The sequence below is a fragment of the Triticum dicoccoides genome, chromosome 7A (assembly GCF_002162155.2).
Source record: "Triticum dicoccoides isolate Atlit2015 ecotype Zavitan chromosome 7A, WEW_v2.0, whole genome shotgun sequence".
Lineage (NCBI taxonomy): Eukaryota > Viridiplantae > Streptophyta > Magnoliopsida > Poales > Poaceae > Triticum > Triticum dicoccoides.
In genome coordinates, this window is record NC_041392.1 from 174,362,231 (window position 1) to 174,383,620 (window position 21,390).

Below are 21,390 nucleotides of genomic sequence, written 5' to 3' on the forward strand. Positions count from 1 at the left end.
AGACTGACAAGAATGTAGGGCCAATGATGATAAACTAGCATCCTATACTAAGCATTTAGGATTGCAGGTAAGGTATCAACAGATGTAGCGACAATGTCAGGCTATGCATCAGAATAGGATTAACGAAAGCAGTAACATGGTACACTAATCTAATGCAAGCAGTATAGAGTAGAATAGGCGATATCTGGTGATCAAGGGGGGGGGGGGCTTGCCTGGTTGCTCTGGCAAGAGAGAGGGGTCGTCAACTCCGTAGTCGAACTGGTCGGCAACAGCGTCGGTCTCGTAGTCTACCGGAGAGAAGAGGGGGAAGAAATAATGAATACAGAGCAAACAAAGCATCACAAAATATAACAAGGCAATACGCGGTGTTCGGTGTGCCCTAACGCGGTAGTAGGTGATACCGGTGAAGGGGGAAAAACATCCGGGAAAGTATCCCCGGGGTTCCGTGTTTTCGGGCAGAGGAGCCGGAGGGGGAAAGTTGCGAGTTTGATATGTTAGGGGTGTGTGGTGGACGAACGGGCTGCGTATCCTGAATCGTCTCGTCGTTCTGATCAACTTTCATGTTGAAAATATTTTAATCCGAGTTACGGATTAAAAGATATAATTTTCTAAAGATTTTATTAATTTCTGAAATTTAACTAATTAATTATTTAATTCGAAAATGAATTTATGATGTCAGCATGATGTCATGCTGACGTCAGCAGTCAACAGGGTTGACTTGGTCAACCTGATAGGTGGTCCCCGTTCGTCATTGACTGTTTAGTCTAATTAATGTTTAGCTAATCTAATTACTGTTTAATTAAACTAATTAGTTAATTAGGTTAATCTAATTATGATTAATTAACTTAATTAATTCCTTAATTAATTAATTAATTTAATTATTATTTAGTTATTTAATATATTTTTTTTTTAAATTCTTTCTTTTTATAAAACCGTTCTGGGGCGGGGCCCCCATGTCATTGGCCAGAGGGGCCATAGCGGGTTACGGGCGCTGGGTGCTGGGTCACAGGCGTGCGGTTTTTGCCCGAACGGCGAGCGGTGCGGGGCTAGCGGCAGGGAGGCGGCGACGGGCAGCAGTGGAGGCAGGGCGGCGCTAAGCAGCCGCGGTGGCGGCAGGTGCAGCGGTGCGAGCGCCGGACGGCGCGAGCGCCGGACGGAGCTGCGGGACAGGGAGGAGGAGGACCGGGACGTGTGGGCGTGGTGCGGTGTGGCGAGGGCGGCCCAGAGCATGAGCTCCGGCACGCGGGCGCTGCGGGGTGGGGGGGAAACGGCGCCGGCGACAGAGAAGGGAAGGAAGGGAGCTCACGGTGGGGAGTAGGGACCGTGGCAGTGGGCTCGATGGAGGTCGGGGGAAGTCCGACGAGGGAGATCCGGCGACGGGCGGCGTTAGTCCGGCGACGACGGGGTCCCGAGCTCGTGCTCGTGGTCGAAGAGGAGGTAGTAGACGATGGCGCCGCGGGCGGAGAGGAAGGAGGCCGAGAGGAGCCGACGAGGACGAGGCGTGGTCGAGGCGGCGAAGGGGCTCCCGCGTCGAGCGGCGTCCCAGGCGGCGAGGTCGAGGTCCAGCGGCGGGGCGGCGTGCGCGGTCGGGCCACGATCCGATCTGGATCGTGGAGGGAAGGGGAAAGCGAGTGGGGGGGGAAGTGGCTGTTCGGTTAGGGTTAGGGGAAGTGGGGGGAGAGGGTAAGGGAGTGGGGGCGCGGCCGGTTGGGCCAGGTGGGCCGGCCTGAGGAGGTGGGCTGCCTGGTCCAGTGGGTGGGGGGTTCTCTCCTCTTTTTTTTGTTTTGGTTTTGCATTTTCTTTTCTTTTATCTATTTACTTTTCTGTTTTTAAATCATGTTAAGTTATTTAGGCATTTTATAAAAATGTGTTTACTACACCATAATTACCCTTGTAATATTCAGCACCGCCCGAACATTTTTGTTTCAACTTTTGAAAACTTTTGTTGTTTGACCTACTTTGAATTTAAATATTGAAACGGTTTCGAATCATCACGAGGTTAGCAACAGTAACCGAGGTGACGTGGCATGATTAGCGTGGGATTACTGTAGCATGATTTTCCGGGCGTCACAGCATGGCAGCTTGATTGTTGCTTTTAGGATGTACATGTACCCAGGTGGATCAAATACAGATACCGATCATATATTTTTGTTTACTCGTATGTTTTTCATGTGTCTGCCAAGCATTTTGACAAATTGATTATATCATTCAGATGTATTCAAGCCAGGTTTCTGTGATCCAAAAAAATCATGTGGCACTGGCTTTCTTATTACAGACAAAACTAAATGTGGAGAAGTAGATATGTTATTATTTGGTAACTGAATTGAATTACCTTTGAATAAAACTCCCATTAGCTTTTTTCGGAGGTGCTGTAATGATTTGACGGAAAGGATTTTATATTTCCATGTCGATCAACTGGACAACTACACAACTTCTGATCCTAAAGCCTTTCTTTAAAAGGGACTGGTCAATACAGCTCCATGTTGTGCTATCTTGCTGTTGGGCTCTTTTTTCTTTTCTTAAAATGGTCAGATATCTCTCATAATGTTTTATTCGTGGTTGATTGCTTATATCCAAAATAATTATGTTAGTACACTGAAGTTAATTTCTATTCCCTCCATCCCAAAATAAGTGTCTCACTTTTTTGGGACGGAGGGAGTACATTATTAGTCAAGTTGGCTAAATAGTTTTTGCGCTACTGAGATATATATGCGCACTACATTCTAACCCTCTAAATTGTTGTGCTATTGAGTTTAATCCAGAATATAATTATGTTAGTACACTCTGCAATATAATTATATTATACTCTACTTTTCTCAGTTTTCTGGTCCATATTAGTTTGCTCGAGCTTGTTTTTACATCTGGTCATATTTACACCTCTCCGCCGACTGCCACCTATCATGCAGGAGGGAGATGGCTTTGCCAGGTCATCAACGCCCATCGGCAACTTCCGGTAGGCGCCGTCCCATTCTTCCTCCCCTTACTCCGATGCCTTCATGGCCAAAATCATTAGCAGCAGCAAGAAGGTTAAGCACCAACTATGGTTAAAAGCTTTGTCTCTTTTGTGTACTATCCATGAAGATCTGACTTTGCTGGTCAGATCAGAAATTCAAGTAATACGACTATTGCGATGCATCTTCCTACGCGTGTGTATTTATTTGCATTATCAATATTTTCCTCCAAATAATTTGTTGGTCATAAATTATTTTGCATTATTGATGATTAATTTGAAATTGAAATGACAACATGGCCGGGTTTTATAAGTGTAATGGGTTCAAGTGTGACCTTCCAGTCAAGAAATGTCCTCAGCAAGAAGCTTATGTGAAGATCCCTTTTCCACTTTGAATGAATTTACTGTATATATCTCTTATTTAGTTTAGTTCATCATTCATAGATGCATGGTGGAATATTTTTGTCCTTCACAGGTTAAATGAGCATTGCGTAAAAGTCTGTCTAAGTCTCTTTCTTATTCTTCTATAAACTGGAAGGCAAATATAGATTTCTCACGCATAGTTTATCAATCATGATCTCACCTCCTTTCTATATGCAGACAGTGTGGTGCTCACTGGGGATGCTTGCAGATTGGTAGTGGATGTGTGCAGTGATGGAGGGTTATGTCCCATGGGTGATAGGCATGGTGATGTTCACCACTGGTATGGAGAGAACAGGGAAAAAGATAACTTCCCTTGAACTATGAAATGTGGTAACGAAATTAGAAATCATTGTGGTGATATAACTATTTCATATGACCAAAATGAAATCGCATTGCACTAATTAAAGAGTCGCCTGCTATATTTGTTATTTCATTCTATAATTTATGTTTATACAATGAAAACGAACCTGCTAAATGCTCTAGGACAAAGGCTGGGATGAAATCTGCTGCAGAGCCTCATGTGCTTCAAGTTTTCCATATGAATAAGAACTAAGTACTCTTTTTCTGTGGTATGAACGCATTTCCAGACCTATCAAGGCCAAGCTGCTAGCTAATTTTAATTTCTTTTTATGCAGATGAATCAACAAGTGTTCTCCAAAAGGATGAAGGTGAATATCAAGGGCACCGCTCTTTGATGATGCGCACCCATGGTTTGTTCACCACAATGCAATGACAAGATGTTCTCGATGGGTATGTAGCAGGAATCTCTTGTAGAGTTCAAAACCAGCCTTATTACCAATCATTTATGATGTGGTCGTTCTTGTCTTTCAGTAGAACAAAAGAAGTGGAACAAATGGGTTTAACTTGTATGCCTACTCCTGTTGCGATAAGCATTTGGTTTCCATCTGCAAGACAAGTTTCTGCTTGTGTAACAACAGTACTGTCTGGGTCGTCCAGTTTTTAGCTATCATTTGTTCTAGAATCATCCTGACCATTGGGTTCCTCGTGTTCTCCTTGGTGGTTCTGTACATTGTCTCAAGACGCATTGGCCTGTTGATACTGCAAAGGAAGCTGGCTGATGCTAGAGATCAGGCTCAGTATCAGCTGAAGACATCTTGGAAAAAGTACAGGAGGGACCTGCTCAAACAAATGCTCCTCCCATCTATGATGAACTGTGATTTTACTTTCATCAATTGTTTATACATGAGCTTACATCCAGAAGCAAGCTTACCTCTTAGAGTTCTTATTTCTTAGTACATGTTGTCTAAAGTAACATTTTCCCAAAAAGGCTATTACTGGTGCGTTAACCTGCTGCTGGAATTGAGCTGAAATCGAAGTATGCTTTATATTGCATCCATCAAGCATAAAAAGTCTGTAGTCAAACTATATTCAGTTGGATGAAGTGTACACCATCGGTCCTAAGAGTATTATGGGTGTGTCAAGCAGGTTTTATAAGTTTGAAAATGCCCACCAGGGACCTATATGTGATTAAGTCATTTATCATGGGTTCTAACCTATTCTTTTTTTAAATGGCTAGCCTTCATCAATCTAATTTTCTTAACATATAAGTATGTCGCCTCATCAAATAACATGGATGAAAAAAGGTCCACCTCAACATACAACCATACAGAAAAAATACAGCTCAACATGCAAACATGTGTAAGAATTTCAATCTATTATGTACTTTATATTTAATAATTATTTTAAAATTATACAATAATAATACGCAATAAAACATAGGTGTTTACTACTTTTAGTCATTGTACTCTGTGTTTTTGGCCCTTTTCTTCTTGTATAAAGTTACCTGCAACACTCTTGTATGGTTAAAAATACTAATTTAAACGTTTTGTGTCTTTGTCGGTTACTCATTTTCTCTTACCATTGTATTTTCGTTGAGTTGATGGCGGCTTGTTTTTTCTGTAAGTTCATTTTCTAGGAGAGTGAGATGTGGGATACACACTCTGAAATGTTTGGTTTCTTTCAAACCATTTATTAGCTAACTAATTTTGGATGTTGTTGCACACAATACAATTGTACTCTGTTGTTGTCATCTTGCATTTTATGAGAGCTTAGCTTTGTACAATCATTTAGACTTTTATACAAAAGGCTAAGTTCTTAACATATGTTCAAACACAAAGTTATTAAAAAAATCAAATATTTTCAACGAGCACATGGTTTTAAACGGGTCTCTGCGCCATTTGGTGCAACGGGTCATCTAGTATTATTGAAAGTGGGTTTGGAAGAGTGTCAACTTTAGATCCCACATATTTGGAGAATGTTCAATCTTATGAAGTTTTTGATAAAAGTGGGTTTGGAGAGGTCATGACTTTAGTTAATGTTAATCCCACTATTTTGGAAGAATGTCAACTTTGCATACATGTGGATCATGTTAAGAATATGTTGTGTGATAGATATATTGTTGAATTTGATTATGATCCCACATGTAATTATTATGAGAGAGGAAAATATGGTGTTAGAAATTTTCATGTTACTAAATTAGCTTTCGTTATATTGAGATTGCTATTGTTTGTTTCCGCTTCCTTGCATATCCTAGTTTTTGCTTGCCTTAATAATTTGTTTGCCTATAAGATTACTATGCATAGGAAGTATGTTATACTTAGATGTGTTTGTCATGTGTTTTATGATGCTCTCTTTGTGCTTCAATTCTTGTCTTTCATGTGAGCATCATTGAAATCTTATGCCTGGCTATAAGGTTTTAAAGAAAAGCGTTTGTTGGAAGACAACCCAATATTTTTCCTTCCTGTTATTCAATAAATAATCCATCTAGCCTCTGTTTAGATGTGGTTTTATGCTTTTAATTAGTGTTTGTGCCAAGTAGAACCGTTGGGAAGACTTGGGGGAAGTCTTTTTGATCTTGCTGTAAAAAACAGAAACTTTAGCGCTCACGAGAATTGCTGCCATTTTTTATTGGAGAGTGCTATTTAGTTAATTCTTTTTGCAGGTGATTAATATATAAATTCCTCACGTCCAGCAATTTATTTTAAAATTTTTGGGGTTCCAGAAGTTTGCGTTAGTTACATATTACTACAGACTGTTCTGTTTTTGACAGATTATGTTTTTCGTGTGTTGTTTGCTTATTTTAATGAATCTATGGCTAGTAAAAGAGTTTATAAACCATAGAGAAGTTGGAATACATTAGGTTTAACACCAATATAAATAAATAATGAGTTCATTACAGTATGTTGAAGTGGTGTTTTGTTTTCTTTCGCTAACGGAGCTCACGAGGTTCTCTTGTTAAGTTTTGTGTTGTGAAGTTTTCAAGTTTTGGGTAAAGATTTGATGGATTATGGAACAAGGAGTGGCAAGAGACTAAGCTTAAGGATTACCAGGCACCCCAAGGTAAAATACAAGGACACCAAAAATCCTAAGCTTGGGGATGCCCCGGAAGGCATCTCCTCTTTTGTCTTCGTTCATCGGTAACTTTACTTGAAGCTATATTTTTATTCGTCACATGATATGTGTTTTGCTTGGAGCGTCTTGTATGATTTGAGTCTTTGATTTTTAGTTTACCACAATCATCCTTGCTGTACACACCTTTTGAGAGACACACACACATGAATTAAAATTTATTAGAATACTCTATGTGCTTCACTTATATCTTTTGAGCTATATAGTTTTTGCTCTAGTGCTTCACTTATATCTTTTAGAGCATGGTGGTGGTTTTATTTTATAGAAATAATTAATCTCTCATGCTTCACTTGTATTATTTTGAGAGTCCTTTAGAACAACATGGAAATTTTCTTTTAGGCATAATAAAAAATTTCATACAAGTGCATTGAATACTAAGAGAAGTTTGATACTTGATGATTGTTTTGAGATATGGAGATGGTGATATTAGAGTCATGCTAGTTGAGTAGTTGTGAATTTGAGAAATACTTGTGTTAAAGTTTGTGATTCCCGTAGCATGCACGTATGGTGAACCGTTATGTGATGAAGTCGGAGCATGATTTATTTATTGATTGCCTTCCTTATGAGTGGCGGTCGGGGACGAGCGATGGTCTTTTCCTACCAATCTATCCCCCTAGGAGCATGCACGTAGTACTTTGTTTCGATAACTAATAGATTTTTGCAATAAGTATGTGAGTCTTTATGACTAATGTTGAGCCCATGGATTATACGCACCCTCACCCTTCCACAATTGCTAGCCTCTCTAGTACCGCGCAACTTTCGCCGGTACCATAAACCCACCATATACCTTCCTCAAAACAGCCACCATACCTACCTGTTATGGAATTTTCTTAGCCATTCCGAGATATATTGCCATGCAATTTTCCACCGTTCCGTTTGCTATGACACACTTCATCATTGTCATATTGCTTTGCATGATCATGTAGTTGACATCGTATTTGTGGCAAAGTCACCATTCATAATTCTTTCATACATGTCACTCTTGATTCATTGCATATCCCTGTACACCGCCGGAGGCATTCACATAGAGTCATATTTTGTTCTAAGTATTGAGTTGTAATTCTTGAGTTGTAAGTAAAAAGAAGTGTGATGATCATCATTATTAGAGCATTGTCCCAGTGAGGAAAGGATGATGGAGACTATGATTCCCCCACAAGTCAGGATGAGACTTCGGACGAAAAAAAGGAGAAAAGAGGCCACAAAAACAAAGAAGGCCCAAATAAAAAAAGAGAGAAAAGAGAGAAGGGACAATGTTACTATCCTTTTTCCACACTTGTGCTTCAAAGTAGCACCATGATCTTCATGATAGAGAGTCTCCTATGTTGTCACTTTCATAAACTAGTGGGAATTTTACATTACAGAACTTGGCTTGTATATTCCAATGATGGGCTTCCTCATATTGCCCTAGGTCTTCGTGAGCAAGCAAGTTGAATGCACACACACTTAGTTTCTTTTGTTTAACTTTCATACACTTATAGCTCTAGTGCATCTGTTGCATGGCAATCCCTACTCACTCACATTGATATTTATTGATGGGCATCTCCATAGCCCGTTGATACGCCTAGTTGATGTGAGACTATCTTCTCCTTTTTGTCTTCTCCACAACCACCATTCTATTCCAACATAGTGCTATATCCATGGCTCACGCTCATATATTGCGTGAAGATTGAAAAAGTTTGAGAACATCAAACATATGAAACAATTGCTTGGGTTGTCATCGGGGTTGTGCATGATTTAATATTTTGTGTGATGAAGATAGAGCATAGCCAGACTATATGATTTTGTAGGGATAACTTTCTTTGGCCATGTTATATTGAGATGACATGATTGCTTAGTTAGTATGCTTGAAGTATTATTATTTCTATGTCAATATTAAACTTTTATCTTGAATCTTTCGGATCTGAACATTCATGCCACAATAAAGAAAAATTACATTGAGAAATATGTTAGGAAGCATTCCACATCAAAAATTCTGTTTTTATCATTTACCTACTCGAGGACGAGCAGGAATTAAGCTTGGGGATGCTTGATATGTCTCCGATGTATCTATAATTTTTTATTGTTACATGCTATTATATTATCTATTTTGGATGTTAATGGGCTTATTTTTACACTTTTATATTATTTTGTGGACTAACCTATTAACCGGAGGCCCAGCCCAAATTGCTGTTTTTTTGCCTATTTTAGAGTTTCGCCAAAAAGGAATATCAAACGGAGTCCAAACGGAATGAAACCTTCGGGAGCGTTATTTTTGGAACAAACGTGATCCAGGAGACTTGGAGTGGACGTCAAGAAACAATCTAGGAGGCCACGAGGTAGGGGGCGTGCCCACCCCCTAGGCGCGCCCTCCATCCTCGTGGGCCCCTCGTTGCTCCACCGACCTACTTCTTCCTCCTATATATATCCATATACCCGAGAAACATCCAGGAGCACCACGAAACCCTATTTCCACCGCCGCAACCTTCTGTACCCAAGAGATCCCATCTTGGGGCCTTTTCCGGAGCTCCGCCGGAGGGGGCATTGATCACGGAGGGCTTCTACATCAACTCCATGCCCCCTCCAATGATGTGTGAGTAGTTTAGTTCAGACCTTCAGGTCCATAGCTAGTAGCGAAATGGCTTCTTCTCTCTCTTTGGATCTCAATACAAAGTTCTCCTCGATTCTCTTGGAGATCTATTCGATGTAATCTTCTTTTGCGGTGTGTTTGTCGAGATCCGATGAATTGTGGGTTTATGATCCAGATTATCTATGAACAATATTTGAATCTTCTCTGAATTCTTTTATGTATGATTGGTTTATCTTTGCAAGTCTCTTTGAATTATCAGTTTGGTTTGGCCTACTAGATTGATCTTTCTTGCAATGGGAGAAGTGCTTAGCTTTGGGTTCAATCCTGCGGTGCTCGATCCCAGTGACAGAAAGGGAAACGACACGTATTGTATTGTTGCCATCAAGGATAAAAAGATGGGGTTTATATCATATTGCATGAGTTTATCCCTCTACATCATGTCATCTTGCTTAAGGCGTTACTCTGTTCTTATGAACTTAATACTCTAGATGCATGCTAGATAGCGATCGATGTGTGGAGTAATAGTAGTAGATGCAAGATCGTTTCAGTCTACTTGTCTCGGACGTGATGCCTATATACATGATCATTCATAGATATTCTCATAATTATTCGCTTTTCTATCAATTGCTCGACAGTAAATTGTTCACCCACCGCAATACTTCTGCTATCTTGAGAGAAGCCACTAGTGAAACCTATGGCCCCCGGGTCTATTCTCCACCATACAAGTTTGCAATCTACTTTATTTTTCTATCTTTTACTTTCAATCTATATCATAAAAATACCAAAAAAAATTATCAAGAGGTTCTTATTTGTGTGTGTAGGTACGAGGTGACTCGCGCGTGGTCTTCTATTGGATTGATACCTTGGTTCTCAAAAACTGAGGGAAATACTTACGGTGCTTTACTACACCACCCTTTCCTCTTCAAGGGAAAACCAATGCAGTGCTCAAGAGGTAGCAATGTGAAACTAGGTGGTATAAATTTAGCAACAATGTAATTAGCATAATCATCATACCATGGAGCAGTACGAGAAGCATTTATGACAGCTAATTGTTCATCAGGAAAGATATCATCTATAGGTAGTGGGTCATCAAGAACATATTCTAACCTAGACAAGTTATCTGCAATGGGGTTCTCAGCTCCCTTTCTATCAATAATATGCAAATCAAATTCTTTTTCAGTAGTAACATAATTTCTCTGGGCACTGTCTAGAGTTTTACTAGCATATTGGATGACATTTAATTTCTTATCAACTCTTTGTCCTAAAACAGCACCTACAGCGTAATCACTAGCATCACACATAATTTGAAAGTGTAAATTCCAATCAGGTGGCTGAACAATGGGTGCAGAAATCAAAGCTTTCTTAAGTATTTCAAATGCTTCTACACAATCATCATCAAAGACAAAAGGAACATCCTTTTGTAAGAGATTAGTCAGAGGCCTGGAAATTTTTGAGAAGTCTTTAATGAACCTCTTATAAAACCCGGCATCACCAAGGAAACTTCTTATACCTTTAATGTCCTTTGGACACAACATCTTTTCAATAGCATCAACTTTAGCTTTATCAACTTCAATACCTCTTTTAGAAATTTTATGCCCCAAGACAATGCCTTCATTAACCATAAAGTGGCACTTCTCCCAATTCAAGACAAGATTAGTTTCTTCACATCTCTGCAAAACTCGATTAAGGTTGCTTAAGCAATCATCAAAAGAAGTTCCATATACAAAAAAATCATCCATGAAAACCTCAACAATCTTTTCACAAAAGTCAGAGAATATAGCAGTCATACATCTTTGAAAGGTAGCAGGTGCATTACATAAACCAAAAGGCATACATCTATAAGCAAAGGTACCGAAAGGGCAAGTAAAAATGGTCCTTTCCCGATCCTCTTTCGACACAGGTATTTGGGAGAAACCAGAATAACTATCTAGAAATCAAAAATGTGTATGTTTGGATAATCTTTCTAGCATTTGATCAATAAAAGGTAAAGGGTAATGATCCTTTTTAGTAGCTTTATTTAATTTGCAGAAGTTAATTACCATTCTATAACCTGTAACAATTCTTTGTGGGATCAATTCATCTTTATCATTAGGAACAACAGTAATACCTTCCTTCTTAGGGACACAATGGACATGACTTACCCACTGACTGTCAACAAGGGGATAAATTATACCTGCCTCAAGAAGCTTTAGTATTTCTTTTCTTACCACTTATTTCATCTTAGGATTTAACCGTCATTGGTGATCAACAACCGGTTTAGCATCTTTCTCCAATTTTATTTTGTGCTGGCATAGAGTGGGGCTAATGCCCTTAAGATCATCAAGAGTATATCCAATAGCAGCACGGTTCTTCTTCAGAGTTTTCAATAATTTATCTTCTTCCTGCTCTGAAAGGTTAGCACTAATAATAACAGGATATATCTTCTTTTCATCAAGATAAGCATAGTTAAGAGTATCAGGTAATGGTTTAAGCTCACACACGGGGTCACCCTTGGGTGGAGGAGGATCTCCTAGAATTTCAACAGGCAAGTTGTGTTTCAAAATAGGTCCCTGTTTAAAGAATACTTCATCTATTTTCCTTCTTTCATTCATAAACATATCATTTTCATGGTCTAGAAAATATTGTTCTAAAGGATCACTAGGAGGCACGACAATAGAAGCGAAACCAATAATTTCATCTTTACTAGGCAATTCTTTATCATGGGCTTGTCTACGAAATTTAGCAAAATTAAAATTATGAGACATATCCCCTAAACTAACAGAAACAATATCCTTTGTGCAGTATATCTTAGCATTAACAGTATTCAAGAAGGGTCTACCAAATATAATGGGACAAAAGTCATCTTGTTGGGAACCAAGAACAAGAAAATTAGCAGGATATTTAACTTTCCCACACAAGACTTCAACATCTCTAACAATCACAAATGGTGAAATATTATCTCTATTGGCAAGCTTAATTGTAACATCAATATCTTCTATCTCAGCAGGTGCAATATCATGCATAATTTCTTCATATAAAGAATGAGGTATTGCACTAGCACTAGCACCCATATCACATAAGCCATGATAGCAATGATCTCCTATTTTAACAGAAATAACATGCATGCCTAAAACAGGTCTATGTTTATTTTTAGTATCGGGTCTAGCAATTCTAGCAGCTTCATCACAAAAGTAAATAACATGCCCATCAATATTATCGGACAAGAGATTTTTAACCATAGCAATACTAGGTTCAAATTTAATTTTCTCGGAGGGTGTAGGTGTTCTAGTATTACTCTTAAGAACCACAGTTCAAGCTTTAGCATGATCCTTTATTCTGACAGGGAAAGGTGGTTTCTCAATATAAGCGGTAGGAACAATAGGATCAACATTATAAGTGATAGTCTTTTCTACAACTTTAATAGGTTCAACTACTTTTACTTCAATGGGAGGATGATATTTAAGCCACTTATCCTTAGGGAGATCAACATGAGTAGCAAAAGATTCAGAAAAAGAAGCTACTATCTCAGAGTCAAGTTCATATTTAGTGCTAAATTCACGAAAAGCATCGGTATGCATAAAAGATTTAACACAATCATACTTAGGTGTTATACCTGACTCCTTACCTTCGTAGAGTTCCTAATCTTCAGAGTTGTGTTTAATTCTTCCAATAAATCCCATTTGAATTCAATAGTCTTCATCATAAAAGATCCAGTACAAGAAGTATCGAGCATGGAGCTATTATTGAGAGAAAGCCGAGCATAAAATTTTTGAATAATAATTTCTCTTGAGAGCTCATGATTGGGGCTTGAATATAACATTGACTTAAGCCTCCCCCAAGATTGAGCGATGCTTTCCCCTTCACGAGGCCAAAAATTATATATATAATTACGATCATGATGAACCAGATGCATAGGATAAAACTTCTGATGAAATTCCAATTTCAATCGGTTGTAGTTCAATGATCCAATATCATCGCATAGCCTAAACCATGTCAATGTCTTTCCCTTCAAAGATAAAGGGAAAACCTTCTTCTTGATAACATCCTCGGGCATACCTGCAAGCTTAAATAATCCACAAACTTCATCCACATAGATTAGGTGCATGTCGGGATGCAGTGTTCCATCTCTTGTAAAAGGATTAGCTAGCAGTTTCTCTATCACACCCGAAGGAATTTCAAAATAAACATTTTCAGTAGGTTTAGTAGGTTGAGGAGAAACTCTTTGCTCTACTGGTCGGGGCGAAGATACCCTGAACAAGCCCCTTAAAGGATTACTTTCCATAGTAACAAGAGACAGTAAATTTCAGCACACTATATAAATTTTCCTTACCAAATTCCACCTACCAAAGGTGCTTAGATCCCCGGCAACGGCGCCAGAAAAGAGTCTTGATGACCCACAAGTATAGGGGATCTATCGTAGTCCTTTCGATAAGTAAGAGTGTCAAACCCAACGAGGAGAAGAAGGAAATGATAAGCAGTTTTCAGTAAGGTATTCTCTGCAAGCACTGAAATTATCGGTAACAGATAGTTTTGTGATAACGTAATTTGTAACGCGTAACAAGTAATAAAAGTAAATAAGGTGCAGCAAGATGGCCCAACCCTTTTTGTAGCAAAGGACAAGCCTGGACAAACTCTTATATAAAGGAAAGCGCTCCCAGGGACACATGGGAATTATCGTCAAGCTAGTTTTCATCACTCTCATATGATTCACGTTCGTTACTTTGATAATTTGATATGTGGGTGGATCGGTGCTTGGGTACTGCCCTTCCTTGGACAAGTATCCCACTTATGATTAACCCCTCTTTCAAGCATCAGGAACTACAAAAGAAGTATTAACGTAAACCTAACCATAGCATGAAACATATGGATCCAAATCAGCCCCTTACGAAGCAACTCATAAACTAGGGTTTAAGCTTCTGTCACTCTAGCAACCCATCATCTACTTATTACTTACCAATGCCTTCCCCTAGGCCCAAACAATGGTGAAGTGTAATGTAGTCGACGTTCACATGACACCACTAGCGGAAAGACAACATACATCTCATCAAAATATTGAACGAATACCAAATTCACATGACTACTTATAGCAAGACTTCTCCCATGTCCTCAGGAACAAACGTAACTACTCACAAATCATATTCATGTTCATAATCAGAGGGGTATTAATATGCATAAAGGATCTAAACATATGATCTTCCACCAAATAAACCAGCTAGCATCAACTACAAGGGGTAATCAACACTACTAGCAACCCACAGGTACCAATCTAAGGTTTTGGGACAAAGATTGGATACAAGAGATGAACTAGGTTTTGAGATGAGATGGTGCTGGTGAAGATGTTGATGGAGATTGACCCCCTCCTGATGAGAGGATCGATGGTGATGACGATGGTCATGATTTCCCCCTCCCGAAGGGATGTTTCCCCAGCAGAACAGCTCCGCCGAAGCCCTAGATTGGTTCCGCCAAGGTTCCGCCTCGTGGCGGCGGAGCTTCGTCCCGAAAGCTTGCTTATGATTTTTTCCAGGGCAAAAGACTTCATATAGACAAAGATAGGCACCGGAGGCCCTCTAGGGGGCCCACAAGACAGGGGGCATGCCTAGGGGGTAGGGCGCGCCCCCACCCTCGTGGATGGTGGGTGGCCCCCCTCTGGTGCTTTCTTCACCCAATATTTTTTATATATTCCAAAACTGACTTCCGTGGAGTTTCAAGACTTTTGGAGTTGTGCAGAATAGGTCCTTAATATTTGCTCCTTTTCGATCCCACATTTCCAGCTGCCGGCATTCTCCCTCTTCGTGCAAACCTTGTAAAATAAGAGAGAATAGACATAAGTATTGTGACATAATGTGCCCATAATGCAATAAATATCGATATAAAAGCATGATGCAAAATGGACGTATCAGGATGCTTGCGGGAGGGTTAATCATAAGTAGGAGGTTTGTTCAAGTAAGAACAACACCTAAGCGTCGGTCCACCCACATATCAAATTATCAAAGTAGCGAACACGAATCAAACCAACATGATGAAAGTGACTAGATGAAATTCCCATGTACCCTCAAGAATGCTTTGCTTATCATAAGAGACCGTTTTGGCATCTCCTTTTCCTCAAAAGGATTGGGCTACCTTGCTGCACTTTTGTTACTATTATCATTACTTACTCGTTACAAATTATCTTGCTATCAAACTACTCCGCTACTTACAATTTCAGCACTTGCAGACATTACCTTACTGAAAACTACTTGTCATTTCCTTCCGCTCCTCGTTGGGTTCAACACTCTTAATTATCGAAAAGAGCTACATTGATCCCCCTATACTTGTGGGTCATCAAGGCTATTTTCTGGCGCCGTTTCCGGGGAGTGAAGTGCCTTTGGTAAGTGGAATTTGGTAAGGAAACATTTATATAGTGTGCTGAAATTTATTGTCACTAGTTACTATGGAAAACAATCCTTTGAGAGGTTTGTTCGGGGTATCTTCACCTTGTCCGGAACCACAATTAGTTACCCCTCAACCTATTGCACCTACTGAAAATATTGAATATGAAATTCCTTTGGTATGATAGAACAACTGCTAGCTAATCCTTATGCAGGATATGGAACCGAACATCCTGATATGCACTTGATATATGTGGAACAAATTTATGGATTGTTTAAGCTTGCAGGTTTACCCGGGGGTAGAGTTATGAAGAAGGTCTTCCCTTTATCTTTGAAGGGAAAAACAGTGGCATGGTATAAGCTATGCGATGATATTGGATCATGGAATTGGAATCGTTTGAAATTGGAGTTCCACCAAAAAATTATCCTATGCATCTAGTTCATCGTGACCGGAATTACATATCTAATTTTTGGCCTCGTGAGAAAGTATCTCTCTAGCTTGGGAGAGGCTTAAGTTAATGTTATATTCATGCCCCAATCATGATCTCTCAAGAGAAATTATTATTCAGAATTTTTATGCTCGGCTTTCTCGTAATGATCAAACCATGCTTGATACTTCTTGTGCTGGTTCCTTTACGAAGAAGACTATTGAATTCTGGTGGGATCTTTTGGAAAGAATTAGACGCAACTCTGAAGATTGGAACTCGACAAAGGTAAAGAGTCAGGTATTAAACGTGAGTATAATTGTGTTAAATCTTTCATCTATACCGATGCATTTCAAAAGTTTAGCACTAAATATGGACGTGACTATGAGATAGTAGCCTCCTTTTGTGAATCGTTTGCTACTCATGTTGAACTCCCTAAATAGAAGTGGTTTAAATATCACCCACCTATTAAATAAGAATTTAGAGAACCAATACCAAGTAAAGAAGGAACTATACTTTACAATGTTGATCCAGTTGTTCCTTCTGCTTATATTGAGAAACCACCTTTCCCTGTTAGGATAAAGGAACATGCTAAAGTTTCAACTGTGGTTAATAAAAGCTATATTAGAAAACCTAAACCTGATGAGCAAATTAAATTTGAACCTAGTATTGCTATGGTTAAAGATCTCTTAGAAGAAGATATGGATGGGCATGTTATTTACTTCTGTGAAGAAGCTGCTAGAATTGCCAAACCTGATAAAAAATATAAACATAGACCCATTGTTGGCATGCCTGTCATTTTAGTTAAAATAGGATATCACTGTTATCATGGTTTATGTGACATGGGTGCTAGTGTGAGTGATATTCCTTACACCTTATATCAAGAAATTAAGACATAGCACCTGCAGAAAATAGAAGAAACATATGTTACTATTAAACTTGATAATAGAGACACCATATCACCAGTTGGGATTGTTAGAGATGTTGAAGTCTTGTGTGGGAAATAAAATACCCTACTGATTTTCTTGTTCTTGGTTCCCCACAAGATGACTTTTGTCCCAATATTTTTGGTAGACCTTTCTTCAATACAGTTAATGCCAAGATAGATTGTAAGAAACAAACTGTTGGTGTTAGCTTTGGTGATGAGTCTCATGAGTATAATTTTTCCAAGTTTAGTAGAAATCTTCATGAGAAAGAATTTCCTAGTAAAGATGAATTAATTGGTCTTTCTTCTATTGCTGTACCACCTACTGATCCTTTAGAACAATATTTACGAGACCATGATAATGATTTTCATATGCATGAAAGAAATGAAATAGATAAAAATTTGTTTCAACAACGTCCTCTGCTTAAACACAATTTGCCAATTGAAACTTTGGGAGGTCCTCCTCCACCTAAAGGTGATCCTGTGTTTGAATTAAAACAATTGCCAGACACTTTGAAATATGCTTATCTTGATGAAAAGAAGATATATCATGTTATTATTAGTGCTAACCTTTCAGAACATCAAGAAGAAAGATTATTGAAAGTTCTAAGGAAGCACCGAGCTGCTATTGGATAAACTCTTGATGATTTAAAGAGCATTAGTCCCACTCTATGCCAACACAAAATTAATATGGAACCTAATGCTAAACCCATTGTTGATCACCAACGTCGGTTAAATCGAAAGATGAAAGAAGTGGTAAGAACAGAAATATTAAAACTTCTGGAAGCAGGTATAATCTATCCTATAGTTGATAGTAGATGGGTAAGTCATGTTCATTGTGTTCCTAAGAAAGGAGGTATTATTGTTGTTCCTAATGACAAGAATGAACTTATTCCACAAAGAATTGTCGCAGGCTATAGAATGGTAATTGATTTTGGAAAATTAAACAAAGCAACTAGAAAAGATCATTACCATTTGCCTTCTATTGATCAAATGCTAGAAAGATTATCTAAGCACACACACTTTTGCTTCCTTGATGGATATTCTGTCTTTTCACAAATACCTGTTTCTCAACCTGATCAAGAAAAGTCCACTTTTACCTGTCCTTTTGGAACCTATGATTGTAGACGTATGCCTTTTGGTTTATGTAATGCACCTACTACCTTTCAAAGATGTATGACTCCTATATTCTCTGAATTTTGTGAAAAGATTGTTGAGGTTTTCACGGATGACTTTTCTGTTTATGGGAAGTCTTTTGATGATTGTTTAAGCAATCTTGATCGAGTTTTGCAGAGATGTGAACAAACAAATCTTGTCTTGAATTGGGAAAAGTCCCACTTTATGGTTAATGAAGGCATTGTCTTGGGTCATAAAATTTCTGAAAGAGGTATTGAAGTGGATCTAGCCAAGGTTGATGCAATCGAGAAAATGCCATGTCCTAAAGATATAAAAGGTATTTGTAGTTTCTTAGGTCATGCTGGTTTCTATAGGAGATTTATCAAAGACTTTTCAAAAATTTCTAGGCCTCTTACTAGTCTCTTGCAAAAGGACATTCCTTTTGTTTTTGATGATGATTGTTTAGAAGCCTTTGAAACACTTAAGAAAGCCTTAATTTCTGCACGTATTGTTCAACCACCTGATTGGAACTTGCCTTTTGAAATTATGTGTGATGCTAGTGATTATGTTGTTGGTGCTGTTCTAGGAAAAAGAGTTGATAAGAAACTCAATGTTATTCATTATGATAGTAAAACTCTAGACAGTGCTCATAGAAATTATGCATCTACTAAAAAAGAATTCTTAGTAGTTGTGTTTGCTTGTGATAAATTTAGACCTTGTATTGTTGATTCCAAAGCAACTGTTCACACAGACCATGCTGCTATTATATATCTTATGGAAAAGAAAGATGATAAACCTACACTTATTCGATGGGTTCTCTTGTTACAAGAATTTGATTTACATATCATTCATAGAAAAGGAGCTGAGAACCCAGTTGCTGATAATTTGTCTAGGCTTGAAAATGTGCTTGATGACCCACTACCTATTGATGATAGTTTTTCCTGATGAGCAATTAGCTGCAATAAATGTTTCTCATAGTACTCCTTGGTATGCTGATTATGCTAATTACATTGTTGCTAAATATTTACCACCTAGCTTCACATACCAACAAAAGAAAAAATTCTTCTATGATTTAAGACATTACTTTTGGGATGACCCACATCTTTATAAAGGAGTAGATGGTATTATTAGACGTTGTGTACCTGAGCATGAACAGGGAAAAATCCTACAAAATGTCACTCTGAGGCTTATGGAGGGCATCATGGTGGAGATAGAACTGCTCACAAGGTATTGCAATCTGGATTTTATTGGCCTACTCTCTTCAAGGATGCCCGTAAGTTCGTCTTATCTTGTGATGAATGTCAAAGGATAGGTAATATCGGTAAGCGTTAAGAAATGCCTATCAATTATTCACTTGCTGTTTAACCATTTGATGTTTGGGGATTTGATTACATGGGGCCTTTTCCTTCCAATAATGGGTATACACATATTTTGGTTGCTGTTGATTATGTTACTAAATGGGTAGAACCTAGTTCAACTAGTAGTGTTGATCACAACACCTCTATTAAAATGCTTAAGGAAGTTATTTTCCCAAGGTTTGGAGTCCCTAGATATTTAATGACTGATGGTGGTTCACACTTTATTCATGGTGCTTTCCGTAAAATGCTTGCCAAATCTGATGATAACCATCAAATTGCATCACCCTATCATCCTCAATCTAATGGTCAAGTTGAACTTAGCAATAGAGAAATAAAATTAATTTTGCAAAAGACTGTCAATAGGTCCAGGAAGAATTGGTCTAAGAAATTAGATGATGCACTTTGGGCTTATAGAACAACTTATAAAAATCCTATGGGTATGTCTCCTTATAAAATGGTTTATGGAAAAGCATGTCATTTGCCTCTTGAGTTAGAACACAAAGTATATTGGGTAATCAAAGAACTCAATTATGATTTCAAACTTGCTGGTGAAAAGAGGTTATTTGATATTAGCTCATTAGATGAATGGAGAACCCAAGCCTATGAAAATGCAAAAAAAAATTAAAGAAAAAGTTAAAAGATGGCATGACAAAAGAATTCAAAAGCGTGAGTTTAAAGTCGGAGAATATGTTCTTTTGTACAACTCTCATTTCAGATTCTTTGCAGGAAAACTCCTCTCAAAATGGGAAGGCCCATACATCACCGAGGAGGTTTACCGGTCCGGAGCCATCGAAATAAATAATTCCAAAGGTACTAACCTGAAGGTTGTCAATGGGCAATGAATAAAGCATTATATCTCAGGTATGCCTATTAATATTGGAAGTAATATTATCCAAACCATTACACCGGAAGAATACATAAAAGAGTCCTTCCGGAACACTCCGGAATCATGAAAATAAGGAGGTACGTGATACGGTAAGTAAACGGACTCCGAAAAATCCGCAAAAATAGTTTTTATCAGTTTTAGAATATTTTAAAATTTTGGGAATAAAGAAACTTCCAAGAAGCGTCCCCTGGTGGGCACAAGACACCAGGGCGTGCTAGGCATGGGTTGTGCCCACCTGGGACACCTCCCGTACTCCATTTTTCTACCATATACTTGTCCTCCAAGATAAAAAAAATCTATATATACTTCCCGAACATGTTGATCACCGTATCACGGAGAAATCCTCTGTTCTCTTTTCTTGTTGTTTTCTGTCAGATCTGTTGAGCCAGGCATCATCTCTTCTTCTTCCTCCAACAACGTGGAAGAGGATGCTTGGTTGATGAAGATCGAGCTGAAGAGAGAAGAGCCTGCAGGAGCTGTCAGAGGAGATGAGAGCAAGGAGGTTACCGTAGACCAGCCTCCGGTCTTCGAACAAGCACTGCCAGCTGACGAGGAGGAAGATATCCTTAAACCTTACCTTACTCATCTTACTCCTGCTGAGATTGAAGCCTTTCGCATCATTGAAATAGTTCGCATACAAAATAAGTATCTCACTCGTGAGAATATTCTGCATCAAGAGCACATCACCCACCTCCGGAGCGTCATCCGTCGATTGGAGAATCTTCTGATCCTTAAAGATAGGATCGCTTCAACACCACCATCATCATCTTCACCACCAAAGGAGAACTGAGTATCGGGTATGGGCACTCCCCTTGGCTTCCGCCAAGCTTGGGGGAGGTGCCCCGGTATCGTATCATCCCACTACCTTTTTGCTTTTACTTATTTTAGTTTGATTTTTTTGCTTTAGATGAATAAAAGTTTAGTTTGATCCTTTCTTCTTTGAGAGTTTGCTTAGTGATCTATCA

At 38.7% G+C, this 21,390-nt stretch overlaps 1 protein-coding gene across 4 annotated transcripts in view; it reads left to right on the forward strand.

The window, feature by feature from the left end:
• The window catches only part of LOC119328611, a 7,934-nt gene extending 3,258 nt beyond the window's left edge, over positions 1-4,676 (forward strand). Inside the window, exons 3-5 of one of the 4 annotated variants that reach the window (XR_005159058.1) lie at positions 2,907-2,953; positions 3,551-4,123; positions 4,205-4,676. Coding sequence is in view for 2 of the 4 variants with exons in the window: in XM_037601594.1 (XP_037457491.1) it covers positions 2,907-2,953; positions 3,551-3,690 (187 nt within the window). In the remaining 2 variants the exon portion in view is untranslated. Of the gene's footprint in view, positions 1-2,906; positions 2,954-3,550 lie in introns of all 4 variants that reach the window. The other 3 variants (XR_005159060.1, XM_037601595.1, XM_037601594.1) reach the window with 3 other exon arrangements.
• Positions 4,677-21,390: the final 16,714 nt, after the last annotated feature.